General features: G+C 39.7%; 1 protein-coding gene across 1 annotated transcript in view; it reads right to left on the bottom strand.

Moving 5' to 3' along the window:
- Nucleotides 1–8,622: 8,622 nt before the first annotated feature.
- ANXA10 (annexin A10) overlaps nucleotides 8,623–13,995 on the bottom strand; it is a 101,488-nt gene continuing 96,115 nt past the window's right edge. Inside the window, exons 11-13 of the mRNA XM_057548268.1 lie at nucleotides 13,679–13,737; nucleotides 11,026–11,148; nucleotides 8,623–8,697 (exon numbers count right to left, since the gene is read on the bottom strand). Coding sequence (XP_057404251.1) covers nucleotides 8,629–8,697; nucleotides 11,026–11,148; nucleotides 13,679–13,737 — 251 coding nt within the window. The 3' untranslated portion in view covers nucleotides 8,623–8,628. The remainder of the gene's footprint in view (nucleotides 8,698–11,025; nucleotides 11,149–13,678; nucleotides 13,738–13,995) is intronic.

Raw genomic sequence — 13,995 nt, 5'->3', positions numbered from 1 at the left:
GTAATATGTATATTTCTAGAAATTCATCCATTTAACCTAGATTATCTAATATTTCGTTGTAATGTTATTTGTTGATAATAACCTCATATAATCCTTTTTATTTCTGTAGCATCTTTCCCTATGTTCATTTCTGATTTTGTTTATTTGCATCTTCTTTCTTCTTCTTTGTCAATCTAGCTAAAGATTTTGTCAATTTTGTTGATCTTTTCTGAGATCCAACTTTTGTTTCACTGATTCTATTTTTCTATTATTTATTTCATTTCCCACCACACTAATCTTTATTATTTCCTTCCTTCTGCTAGCTTAGGTTTTAGATCACACTTCTTCCTCTAGTTCCTTAAGTGTAAAATTAGGTTGCTGATTTGAGATCTTCCATCTTTTTAAATTTGGGCATTAACTGGTATAAATTTCCTTCTGAGCAGCTTCTCTGTATCGCATAAGTTTTGGTATGCTTTGCTTTTGCTGTCATATGTCTTTGTTTTCTAACTTACCTGTGATTTCTTCTTTGACTCATTGTCTGTGTGCTGTTTAATTTCCATAGAGTTGTCAATTTTCCTATTTTCCTCCTGTTAATGATTTCTAGCTTCATTCCACTGTGCTCTGAAATGTGTCTGAAAAGACTTTCTGTGACTTCTGTAATTTTAAATGTATTGAAACTTGTTTTGTAGCCTAACTTATGGTCTCTTCTGGAGAACGTTTGATAAGCTTGTGAGGAGTGTAATCTTCTGCTGTTGTTGGGTGTGGTCTTTGAAATACATCTGTTATGTTTAGTTGGTTTATGGTGTTAAGTCATTCCTTTCCTTATTGATTTTGTGTCTAGATGTTCTATCCATTATTGAAAGTGGGGTATTGAAGTCTTCAACTACTAGTTTAGCCTACATGTGTTTGTGTTTTTTACGTTTTTTTCCCCTGTAATTCATTTCTAATCTAATAGCGTTGTGGTCAGAAAAGATGCTTGATATGATTTCAATTTTCTTAAATTTACTGTGGCTTGATTTGTGACCCAAGATGTGATCTATCCTGGAGAATGTTCCGTGTGCACTTGAGAAGAAAGTGTAATCTGCTGTTTTTGGTTGGAATGTCCTATAAATATCAATTAAATCTATCCGGTCTATTGTATCATTTAAACCTTCTGTTTCCTTATTTATTTTCATTTTGGATGATCTGTCCGTTGGTGTAAGTGAGGTGTTAAAGTCCCCCACTATTATTGTGTTACTATCGATTTCCTCTTTTATAGCTGTTAGCAGTTACCTTATGTATTGAGGTGCTCCTATGTTGGGTGCATTTATATTTATAATTGTTATATCTTCTTCTTGGATTGATCCCTTGATCATTATGTAGTGTCCTTCCTTGTCTCTTGTAACATTTGTTATTTTAAAGTCTATTTTATCTGATATGAGTATTGCTACTCTAGCTTTCTTTTGATTTCCATTTGCATGGAATATCTTTTTCCATCCCCTCACTTTCAGTCTGTATGTGTCCCTAGGTTTGAAGTGGGTCTCTTGTAGACAGCATATATATGGGTCTTGTTTTTGTATCCATTCAGCAAGCCTGTGTCTTTTGGTTGGAGCATTTAATCCATTCACGTTTAAGGTAATTATCGATATGTATGTTCCTATGACCATTTTCTTAATTGTTTTGGGTTTGTTTTTGTAGGTCCTTTTCTTCTCTTGTGTTTCCCACTTAGAGAAGTTCCTTTAGCATTTGTGGTAGAGCTGGTTTGGTGGTGCTGAATTCTCTTAGCTTTTGCTTGTCTGTAAAGCTTTTGATTTCTCCATCGAATCTGAATGAGATCCTTGCTGGGTAGAGTAATCTTGGTTGTAGTTTCTTCCCTTTCATCACTTTAAGTATATCATGCCACTCCCTTCTGGCTTGTAGAGTTTCTGCTGAGAAATCAGCTGTTAACCTTATGGGAGTTCCCTTGTATGTTATTTGTCATTTTTCCCTTGCTGCTTTCAATAATTTTTCTTTGTCTTTAATTTTTGCCAGTTTGATTACTATGTGTCTTGGCATGTTTCTCCTTGGGTTTATCCTGTATGGGACTCTCTGTGCTTCCTGGACTTGGGTGGTTATTTCCTTTCCCATGTTAGGGAAGTTTTCAACTATAATCTCTTCAAATATTTTTTCTGATCCTTTCTCTCTCTCTTCTCTTTCTGGGACCCCTATAATGCGAATGTTGTTGCGTTTAATGTTGTCCCAGAGGTCTCTTAGGCTGTCTTCATTTCTTTTCATTCTTTTTTCTTTATTCTGTTCTGCAGCAGTGAATTCCACCATTCTGTCTTCCAGGTCATTTATCTGTTCTTCTGCCTCAGTTATTCTGCTATTGATTCCTTCTAGTGTAGTTTTCATTTCAGTTATTGTATTGTTCATCTCTATTTGTTTGTTCTTTAATTCTTCTAGGTTTTTGTTAAACATTTCTTGCATCTTCTCGATGTTTGCCTCCATTCTTATTCCGAGGTCCTGGATCATCTTCACTATCATTATGCTGAATTCTTTTTCTGGAAGGTTGCCTATCTCCACTTCATTTAGTTGTTTTTCTGGGGTTTTATCTTGTTCCTTCATCTGGTACATAGCCCTCTGCCTTTTCATCTTGTCTATCTTTCTGTGAATGTGGTTTTTGTTCCACAGGCTGCAGGATTATAGTTCTTCTTCTGCTGTCTGCCCTCTGGTGGCTGAGGCTATCTAAGAGGCTTGAGCAAGTTTCCTGCTATCTTAGATTAATTTTTAAACATATTTTCTGCCAAATTGTAGATGGCTACTGATGACCCAGTTTCATTATTGAGTAGCTGCCATTTAGACTCTAGTTATTTTTGGAAAATCTCTCTCTTCAGAATGTAGCAATTCAGTGAGCATTGAGTTTTCCATGTGCCAAGCATACCTCCTATATACCAGGCACTCCTCTAAGGACTAGTCTAGAGGCACAGAGGTGAAAAGAGCCTTTGCTGTCAGGGAGTTGGCATTCCAGTGAGAGAGACAATACATGAGGTGAAATTTTCTTAGACAAGTGAATGATGAGCAGGCATCTTCTATGTGACTGCTGGAGCCACTGGACTTGTCTAGTAGGATTCCCTGCTAGTGTTGGAGGGTCTCCTGCAGAGGCGGGGGGTGGCTGTGGCTCACTGTGGGGACAAGGACACTGGCAGCAGAAGTTCCGGGAAGTACTCCTTGGCGTGAGCCCTCTCAGAGTCCCCTTCAACTACTATTTTAGAACTGTCACTTTCTTTCTTCAATTCTGTCAGTGTTTTGCCTCATATATTTGGGGGATCTGTTATTTGGGGTCTATATGTTTATTGTATCTTCTAGATAAGTGTTATATCTTCTACATGAATCAACCCGTTTATTCACATATAATGTCTTTTTTGTCTCTTGTAACAGTTTGTATTTAAAGTCTATTTTTTTCTGATATTAGTACAGCCATCCCAGCTCTCTTCTATTTACTATTTGCATGGAGTATCTTTTTCTGTTCTTTCACTCTTCAACATCTTTGTATCTTTGTATCCAAAACTAGTCTCTTATAGACAGTAAATTGTTGGATTATGTAGTTTTTAATTCATTCTGCCAATCTTTTGATTGCAGAATTTAATCCACTTACATTTAAAGTAATTACTGATAAGGAAGGACTTTTGCCATTTTGATATTTTTTTTAATAAGTCTTATGCTCTTTTTTGTTTCTCAGGGATAGTTTCTGGCAATTTTATCTGTCAGTGGGTATACTTTCTAGTTTCTCTTTACGCTTCATAAATTTTTGTTGAGCACTATACATTTTGAATACAATAATGTGGTAATTCTGGAATTGTCTCCCTTCTCAGGGTTTATGTTTCTAGGGGTCCGCTGTGGCGTTGTTTGGTTTAGTGACTTTTCTAAACTATTTTTATAAAAATCTGTGTATATTGTTCATCATGTATGGCCTCTGAAGTCCTTGTTTCTTTATTTTTTTAATTAAAAAAATTTGTTTATTTATTTACTTATTTTGGCTGTGCTGGGTCTTAGTTGTGGCATGCAGACTTCTTAGCTGTGGCATGCGGATTTCTTAGTTGTGGCATGCGTGCGGGATCTAGTTCCCTGACCAGGGATCGAACCCAGGCCCCCTTCATTGGGAGTGTAGAGTCTTACCCATTGGACCACCAGGGAAGTCCCTGAAGTCCTTGTTTCCTTAGACTGTACTCAGCTAGTGTTTGGACAGAGATTTTTTTGAACACAAGGGGGAGTGGGAGAGACGGGGTGGGGGGAGAGAGAGGGGGTGGGAGAGACAGGGAGAGGAAGAAGAGAAAGAAGAAGAAGGAGGAAGAGCAGGAGAAGGAGAAACGGGAAGAAAATGAGAAGAAGGAGGAGAAGGAGAAGGAGGAGAAGAAGAAGGAGAAGGAGAAGGAGAAGTAGAAGAAGAAAAGGAAAGAAAAATCTTCCTTCCGTTCTTTGCAGATTGGCTCTGTGCTGGGATCTCCTTCAACACTGAAGCCTTTTATGACTCACCCTACCCCCATGTCCTGCTTGCACTCATCCTGGAGCAGCAGTAATGAAGGCTTGGGGTCTTCTCAGGTCTTTTCTAAGCATGTGTCCTGCCCTAGGCATCTGCATGGCTGTCTGAATTCCCTGATGTATGTGGGTTCGCCCAGATTTTCCTCAGAGGTTTTCATTACTCAGCTGTTTTGTCTTGTCACCTACAAATTGGCACTTGCCATCTACCTCTGCAAGGATCAAATCATGAGCTGCAGCAGCTGCTGACCTTCAGCACCCCCTGAAAGGAGTTCAGGGTGGAGAGCAGGAATGAGGCACTCTGGGCTCTGGGGAAAACAGGCAGAACAGGTCTTCAGATAGATATTTTGAGGAGAAGATTTTATGAGCCCAATTCTTGCATCTCCTCGTATCTAGAAAAGCACTAAAATCCTTCATGGTGAAGTCTGCTCCTCATGACCAACAGTAACCTTCATGAGACTAGTGGAAGCCTTCTGCAAAAAATATGTGCTTGATTGCATGTACTCCCCCTTCACCAAAATCACATCTATACTGTCCTCCTCCCTTCCTCCTCTTCAGAGCTGTTTCTCAGAGCTCTCTGAAACGCTGTCTCCCAGGCTCTAGTCCTCATTTTGCCCCAAATAAAACTTAACTCACAGCTCTCACGCTGTGCATTTTTTACAGTCGACAGTCTCAACTGTCATCTTTCACCCTCGGCAGCTGCCTCGCTATCTCCCTCCCTGACTGAGCTCTGAGCTCGGCCGAACAAAGACAAGCACCTCACCTCAGTCCTTCCTGCAGCTCCCAGACAGGTTAGGACAGACAGGTGAACAAGGCCGGCTCTGCTCCCTGGGGAATCGGGGACTGGGAAACAAGGCTGATGCTAACTAAGCTGGAAGGAAGGAAAGGGGAAATAAAAGGGTGAATAAAAAGGGGAAAGGGTAAATAAAAATGTCTCAGCGCTTTCCTACTTTTCTAACCTGTTCTTGACTCCGAGTTATACCTTGGCTTATTTTCCACCCTTCTGGCAGCTTTTGCTTGAGTTTTTGATATTTCTGTGCAGGGATGGTCCCTCCTTCTGCCTGCTCTGCCGTCTTTGGTGACATCACTCACATTTGGCACTGTTTTAACATGTAAAATAACAACTTTGGTCATAATAATGGGCTACTCTATAAGAGCACTGAAAGTCATGCTTTTTTAGCCAAACGATTAGCCTCTTTACTAGTTTGGTCAATTTAGGGCTACACGGAACAGAGTAAGGCTCTGGATGCAAAGCACAGGGGTATGTCCTGAGGTATCTCCACGTCTGGCTTTATTTTGTCTCTGGAAGGGCCAGCAATTCAGTGGTAATTTATCTTTTCCTTGGCTGTAGATTGAGAACCCATCAAAACAAAATGTATTCCTGTAATGTTACTCTCTTTTTTTCTATAGCTTAAACATGGGCGATGCGTTTAAGTTAATAACAGATTTTGTGCTTGTCACTCACACCATCAGGTAGAGTAAATGCCCCTGCATGTGAAACTCCTATAAGCAGCTGAATGTCTTTAAGTACAAAAAACCATGATAATAATTGAAACACTTCATCTCATACAGGATCTCACTAAGTGAATTATGTGATGACAAAGATGACAACGTTGTGTTGGCATTTAAACAACTAAGTGAAGCATTCGACAGAAAACTTGGGAGAAAAGAACGACCCTGACCGTGTCCAATTTTCCTGAGTCCTGTGCGCCTAGGAGACAGAGATAGCCAGAATGCCACCCTTTGTGTTTCAGGACGTGGGTCACTGCCCCTTCCTGCATGACAAAGAGGAGGCTTGCAAACAACCCCTTGTTCCCTATGACCATCCTCAACACACCCTCCAAATTATCATGCTTTGTCTCATAAAGGATTAGCTGAACTGATTTCTCCTGCTGACCAACTGGACAAAATACCTGCTAACTTGACCAAGTGTTAGTCAGGCTTCTCCCATCCGCCCTGCAAGTCCCTGAACTTTAATCCACCCTTAGGCTCCTCCTGAAAGCTGCCCGGAGGGGTCCCCAGATCACCTGTCCCTGCCCCAACCCCAGGTCACTGTGAGGCCAACTGTGCAATCACACCACACACACCCATTCCCCCGCACCCGATCATTTCCAGCCTTGTTTACTAATCCCTATAAATTGAAGATCTTTTTCTGCTGACCTCTGAGACCCCTGCACATCCCACGGTCAGAGTGTTTTCCCTTTGCAGTAGGCTTTTCCACTTACTGCAATGGTCTTTTCCAGTAAATCTCTTCTTACCTAAGTCCAGATTTGTTTTGTTTTTTTTTAAATTTATTTATTTAATTAATTTATTTATTTTTGGCTGTGTTGGGTCTTCCTTGCTGCGTGTGTGCTTTCTCCAGTTGTGGCGAGCGGGGGCTACTCTTCATTGTGGTGCGTGGGCTTCTCATTGCGGTGGCTTCTCTTGTTGCGGAGCATGGGCTCTAGGCACGCGGACTTCAGTAGTTGGGGCACAAGGACTCAGTAGTTGTGGATTTTGGGCTCTAGAGCGCAGGCTCGGTAGTTGTGGCGCACGGACTTCATTGCTCTGCGGCGTGTGGGAACTTCCTGGACCAGGGCTTGAACCCTTGTCCCCTGCATTGGGAGGCAGATTCTTAACCACTGAGCCACCAGGGAAGCCCCAGGTTTGTTTTTGATTTGATTTTCATGCTGCGCTAGAGATGTAAAAGATATTACTTAACTAAAGTATAGATTTCACAATTTATTGAACAACTTATATAAAGATATCTTAGGGTGGAAAGTTTTTCGTTAGACGTCCAAGTTCTCATTAGGAATTCTAACATTTTAAAGAGTTTTAGCTTGTGTAATAGCTATGCTAAATGTCTCAAACAATTACTACTTTGGCTTGAAATGCTAACGATTTTTTTTAAAGACAGAAATAAAACCCAAGTTAAAATTATACATTATACATTGTAGCAGTGAGCTGAACTCTTGAAAGTAGTTTCGGATGTCTAATTATTGCATGTTTCTAAATGTCCTGCGTTCTTCCCCCAGGCAGACCCCAGGTTCTGAGCACATTTTCCATGTCCCTGAGACCAGTGGGGACACATCTACAGAGACTAGGCTGTGAGCCATTGAGAGCGTTCCACGTGGAATAAAGCACATCCGCCAGCGTCACCAGTACGTCTAGATTTATTGCCTGCGTGTCCACATTTGCCTTGCTTGCCTTCCTTAACTGCTACTTTCTGTGACCTCATTTGTGTGTCCCCCCTGCGTATCCTGGGAGCTTATCCCTCTGTCGTGGGCTCACCCATCTCTGTCCTTGCTTTTGCTCTTGGCTAGACTGTGGCTTCAAACTAGATTCTCCCCCAAAATCTGACTCAGTGAGTACTTTTTCTTTGCTGCTCCTAATTTACCAAATCTTCAGACGCAGAAGGGAACAGCCTTGACTAATGGCACAAATCGTACAGTTACTTCCCAGATAGGCTTTGATGCTGTTGTTAAGGAGTGAAGACAAACAAGGAGCCAGGACTTTGCTGACGTTGCCTGGGCAAGTGGCTGGCTAGGCACTAACGCCAGGAACAGCAATTGCTAGAGATGTTGCCTTTACCGGAGTGGTTGTCAAATACACAGCACTCACGCACACGCGTGTGCACACACATGCCTATTTTTCCATCTAAGTCTCTTACACAGCTAAGCTTGACAAGTATATATCTGGCTGTATTCTGCTGTTTTATATCTTTATTTTCATTTAAAGGTGTCTGAGATGTTCACTTTGGCTTTATTGCGTTTGTCCAGAGTCTCGAGTGGGGAAGGGGATGGCCATGTACCCCGTTTCCCTCATCTCCCACAGCATGCTGGGACGGCTGTAAGCAGACCCGCTCCTTGTAGGGAATTGACGGTTCACATTAAATAACATATTTCAGTGCAATAATGTCTTTTATTATTCTGTTACACGCAATCTAATGAATTTCTGATTTAGCTATGTGCAAATCCAATCTCATACACTTTTGTCAATAGGTTTTTCTTGAATGACCTATTGATAATAATTATTCTTGGAATAATTTTAAAGAGAGAAAAGAAAATATGATTCTATAGTTTTGTAATAATGCTACTAGCAATGCGTATTAATCACAGCATCTGTATTTTGACGTGTCTCTGAAAATGAGTGCATCCTCCAAATCCTTCTTTTTACTTAGTAATCGTCAGCATCACCGGCACAGATGGCAAGCAGAGCCTTCTCGTAATGCCCTGAAGCGAAATGCTGAAAAGAAGAAAATGTAATGTATTTGAAATACAGTGTCATAGTATTTCTGAAAAGAAGCATAATTCCTCTGAACTATAGAATGAAAGACCGTGGGCCGTTAGCATCTCAAAAATTATTTATTTTTTTCATCGAAATATTTAATATGCCCTGAGAACTATTCCCTGGAAGTTACTGAAAAATAATACCATGGTTATAATCAATAGAACGAAGTTTATATAAAGTTGATGGAACCCTAGTGTGTTTTTATAAGAAGAATAACTTCCAGTAGAATCAAATCTTCTCCTCAGCTTGAAAGAGGTGTCCTCATTTATTGTTGTAAATCAGTGTAGAGTCTGGAGGGCAGATTGGGCAATATGCCTCAGATGGCTTAAAAATGTTTATACTCATTAATGCAGAAATTCTACCTCAAGAAATCTATCCTGAGGAAATAATGATCAATTATTGATGAGCCCAAGACTTATGCTCCAAAATATACACCATAATATTATGTATAATAGTGAAAAAGTAAAAAGCAATAAATAATAATGTGGGGTAGTTTATGTACTTTAGAACTTTTACAGTGGGATCCATGATTTAATAAAAATATTTCTTTAGGTAGTAAAACATTTTTTGAAAGAAAACATGTACAAAAAAATTTTGTTATTGGTTATCTGTGGTGGAGAATTAGGGCCATTTTAATCCTTTTATCATGCTTCCGTAGTTTCCAAGTTTTTCAAAAAAAATGACAGTAATAAATAAAAGGAATTATAAAACTTATCTTTGTTAAAAGTCAACTCTCTTGGGCTTCCCTGGTGGCGCAGTGGTTGAGAGTCTGCCTGCCAATGCAGGGGACACGGGTTCGAGCCCTGGTCTGGGAGGATCCCACGTGCCGCAGAGCAGCTGGGCCCGTGAGCCACAATTACTGAGCCTGCGCGTCTGGAACCTGTGCTCCGCAACAAGAGAGGCCGCGACGGTGAGAGGCCCGCGCACTGCGATGAAGAGTGGCCCCCGCTCGCCACAACTAGAGAAAGCCCGCGCACAGAAACGAAGACCCAACACAGCCATAAATAAATAAATAAATAAATAAAATAAATAAACCCAAATTAAAAAAAAAAAAAAAAGTAAGCTGAAATATTTTTTAAAAAAAGTCAACTCTCACATCCATGTTCTCTTACACAAAGTTGTGTAATTATAATTCACTGCCTTAAATGCACATAGTAAAGTTGCATTAATCATATGTGAATGTTAGTAGATTTTGAGGTGGCTGTCGTTAATTGCTGTATAGGTATTAGAACTAGTTTATTCATTTAGAAAATGAGTTATGACACGCATTTCTCAATGAGAAATGTTTAGCACCACTAAAAGTCTAAGGTTTTGAAGGTGGCTGTAAGGAGAGTTTTATCAAAGACGAAGGAGGAAGATGTCTCTTAAATGCTCCATTAACCCTTCCTCTTGGAAACCACTTTAGCTTCCTGAGGGCCTACAAGGTCTTCTGGGTTGTGTGATCTCTTGCTCCTTGGGTTGTCAAGTTTCTTCCATATCTTTCAATAAACTAAAAAGCTATTTTATGCAATTGCAAATTTCAATGGAAACAACGTGGACAAGGGAACAGGACTTAGCTATGTGCAAAATGTACATTAAGATACGCTCTAGGGCCCTGTGCTTGGGTTGCTGCTCTGAGGTGCCGTCTTGAAGCTCTTTATGTGGTTTTGAACGAGGCGTCAAATGTTTTCATTTTCCATGGGGTGCCCCAAACTACATAGATGGGCCTACACATTCTGATAATTCTTTGCTAGGTTTTATCAAAATCCAGGCTGAAGCTTAGGTGTATCAGAATGAAGAAACCACCGGCCTGTTGACTTCTGAGTCATTGCTTCTTGGCATGAGCTTCAAGGGCTCATGGGATGGCAATGTGCAGAATTTTGCACCCATGTGATGGGATCTGACTGGCTGCCTCCTCCTGTGACAACACAGGAGAGCTGATCTCAGAAAGCTCTTCACAATTGATGGGCTCTTCTTGCAAAACGTTTTCTTCCTGGTGCTCATCATTCTTGGGCATTTAGCTCGTAGAGCCTCATCACATGATCATGGGATGGATAGTTTACATGACAAACCAATGACTTTTGCTTAAAACACATCAAAGAGGAATCAGTTTTGTCACCGAGGTGAAGGGATTTTTCTCACCTGTTGGTGCACTAAGGCTGCCTGACCTACTAATGTAGATGATCCCAGCCAGAATATTTAACTTTTTAGATTCCACCGTGAAGTTACTTAAATTACAGCTCTTGTTTCAGTTTCAAAAAGGATCAAATATGGGTGCAAATAAATCACGAATAGGAGACTTACTTTGATATCATGGAAGAGGGACTTCCCGTATCTCTCTTTGTATCGTTTCCTTATGGTCATCAGGTCTATTTCACTTCTGGCAATTAGAATCCTGATCACAGTTTTATTATGGAAACCAAAGTCCTAAAAGACACAGCCAAGGGGAGAAAAACAATAAGGAAACAGCACCTTAAAGTCAGTCTCTCTAAAATCGACTCATCCTCTTTTCTGTGGCCCTGTGCTCCTGGTCCTGTATTCCTCAAGCCCTGGCATCCCCACCCACGAGCATTGACTCAGACTCTGCCTCCCCTCTGTGACCCGCACCCCCCCCCCGCCCCGCACTGTATACACACAGTGAAGCGGTCCATCTACTCTGCTTCTTAAATGCCCTCTAATCTCTATTTCCAGGGTCACAGCCTTGATGCTGGCCCTCATCACTTCACCTGACTCTGCAGTAATCCTCCCTTTTATTTAAAAAAAAAATTCTTTTTAATTGGAGTGTAGTTGATTTACAATGTTGTGTTAGCTTCTGCTGTACAGCAAAGTGATTCAGTTATACATGTACATATATATATATATATATATATATATATATATATATATATATATCCACTCTATTTTAGATTCTTTTCCCATATAGCCCATTACAGAGTGTTGAATAGAGTCCTCTGAGCTACACAGTAGGGCCTTATTAGTTATCTATTTTATACATAGTAGTGTGTATATGTCAGTCCCAATCTCCTAATTTATCCCTCTCCCCTTACTGCCTGGCGACCGTAAGTTTGTTTTCTATGTCTGAGACTCTATAATTCTCCCTTTTAAACCTGGTCAACCTCCCCACTGTCTCCTGAACGCTGCATTTTAAGATGCAAATCTGATCATGTGCTCTTTCTAGGTAAAAATTCTTCCTGGGTTGGGAGGTGGGTCCCAACTCTGTTAGATGAACGTCAGCGTTTCTGAGACGGCAATTATATTTTTATTTTATCGTCTGCTTATAAAAGTAAGAATTCTGTAAAAGTAAGAATTCCAGGTACTCAAAATATTTGCTGATTTAACCTCCAATACTGAAAAATACACAGCCATCCCTTTCTGTGTACTAGGTCCGGAACGAACCGCAAAGCAATTTCAACTTGTCTGTTCAAATGGAGTACTGGTGACATCCACTGGCCAGGAAGCAGCAGCTAATTTTTGATGTCTGAATGTTTTGGGTATAGACCTACTAACAAACTTTTCCATAATTTGAAGTGATGAAAATGAATGATCCAACCAACTTCCCATATTTAAGTTGTGTATCATTCACTTAGAATACACTGGAGAAAAACAGAGATTTTCTTTGGTGAGAGCTGGTGAAAACAGCTTTTGAACAATACTTGACATTGGCAGGAGGCCCTTGTATATGAACACTGATTACTGGCATATACACTCCTCTGCTGTACCTGCAAACTGTTCGTGAGTACACATACCTTCCTTTTTGCATTGACACACACAGCAAGGGTAGAGTTTTTATCTATTATTAGGATAATTGGCCCTCACTTTGGGCATAATTGGAATCAGAGTAATGTGATTATTTTCCCAAGGTCATTCACAAGTGAAGCTTTACTCTTTTTGCTGGAGAAGGAAACGGTTGATGTCATCCAATATCCTTGTCCAATACACTTTTAAATATACAGTTAATCAAATCCACCTTTATTCTTGGAAATAGAATCAAAAAGAAGCAGAGGACAGTGAGTACTGATCTTCATCCTGCGTTCTGAGGATATGTGGGTTCTTGTACCTAATAAAAAATACTTGTACCTCAATAAAAATCAATAAATAAAATATTCTTGATGATTAGCATATTATCCAAGCTTGCTGGCTACCTCTAAGAAGTTGGTCTATAACAATTACTTTGAGGAAAAAACACTCCCATAAAATTATTGTACCACTGAATTGTTTTTAATGATTTTCTTTGAGTTTTCAGGGCTATGACATGTATAGTGATTTGTATGAGATCTTTTCATTTTCTAAATATTTTTGTGCACATTGTGGATGAGATATGCATTGTCTCATGCACATAAGTGTTTGTTTCTTTGAAAATGAATGCACCAAAGATGTGCAGTTGACTATCACCCGAAACTAAAAAACATTCTCACTTAATTACAAAAATAGCTTTAGAGTTTATTGTTGTCTAGCTGTCTCCTTTTAAGTGTTTTTTAAAATAATACTTTATGTTTAAAAATAACCACTCACGTGTTGTGTTTTTAAAGTTCAGGAATGCAGCCATTTCTTTCTGAGAGTTTGTAATGTTTTGACATTTTCTGCTTGATGCCATATGTTGTGTAATTGCCTGAGTATGAGGGGGTGGTCTTCATATGCGGTAAAAGCATTTGGACCTACCAGTTTCTCCAGACGCTAAGAAATGCTAAAGCACTTCTCCTTGGGGGGAGAGGCCACAAGGAATACTTCTTAGGTAGCTCTGTTTGATACAGAAAGCAGAGCATTATCTTTATTTGTTGGGTCTCATTTTGGTGTATAATATATTTCTTCACTGGAGCATATTTTCTTTGAAATTAATATATTTGCATACAAATTCAAATATGGGAATCAATATTCAAATAATTGAAGTAAAACTAGTCCTTTGAGAAAGTAGACATGATTTCTGGAGAAATTTTAAAAATACGTGGCTCATACTTACATGGATTGCACTATATAATCTGTAAGCAAAATAGGCTGGTTTGTCTCGAACACAGAGAACTAGGAAAAATCAGAGAGAAAAGAAGAAAGTTTGGGAGTGACAGTACGTATTTTCTTCAAAATTTGGGAAACAATGAGAACGCTTTTTTTTTTTTTCCAGTTACAATCCTGGAAGACTGATATTTTGTGAGTTCTCTGTGGGAGATCCCTCATTGTACATTGTATTAAAACGCCAACATTTAGAATAGCGGTAAAACCATAACCTTCTTTACAAGGGAAAGGAAGTTAGTATGTACAAGATGAATTTAAAGGTGGGAG

Source organism: Balaenoptera acutorostrata, chromosome 6, assembly GCF_949987535.1.
Source record: "Balaenoptera acutorostrata chromosome 6, mBalAcu1.1, whole genome shotgun sequence".
Lineage (NCBI taxonomy): Eukaryota > Metazoa > Chordata > Mammalia > Artiodactyla > Balaenopteridae > Balaenoptera > Balaenoptera acutorostrata.
The sequence above is the reverse complement of the archived record's forward strand: the minus strand, read 5'-3'. Positions and strand labels throughout refer to the sequence as shown.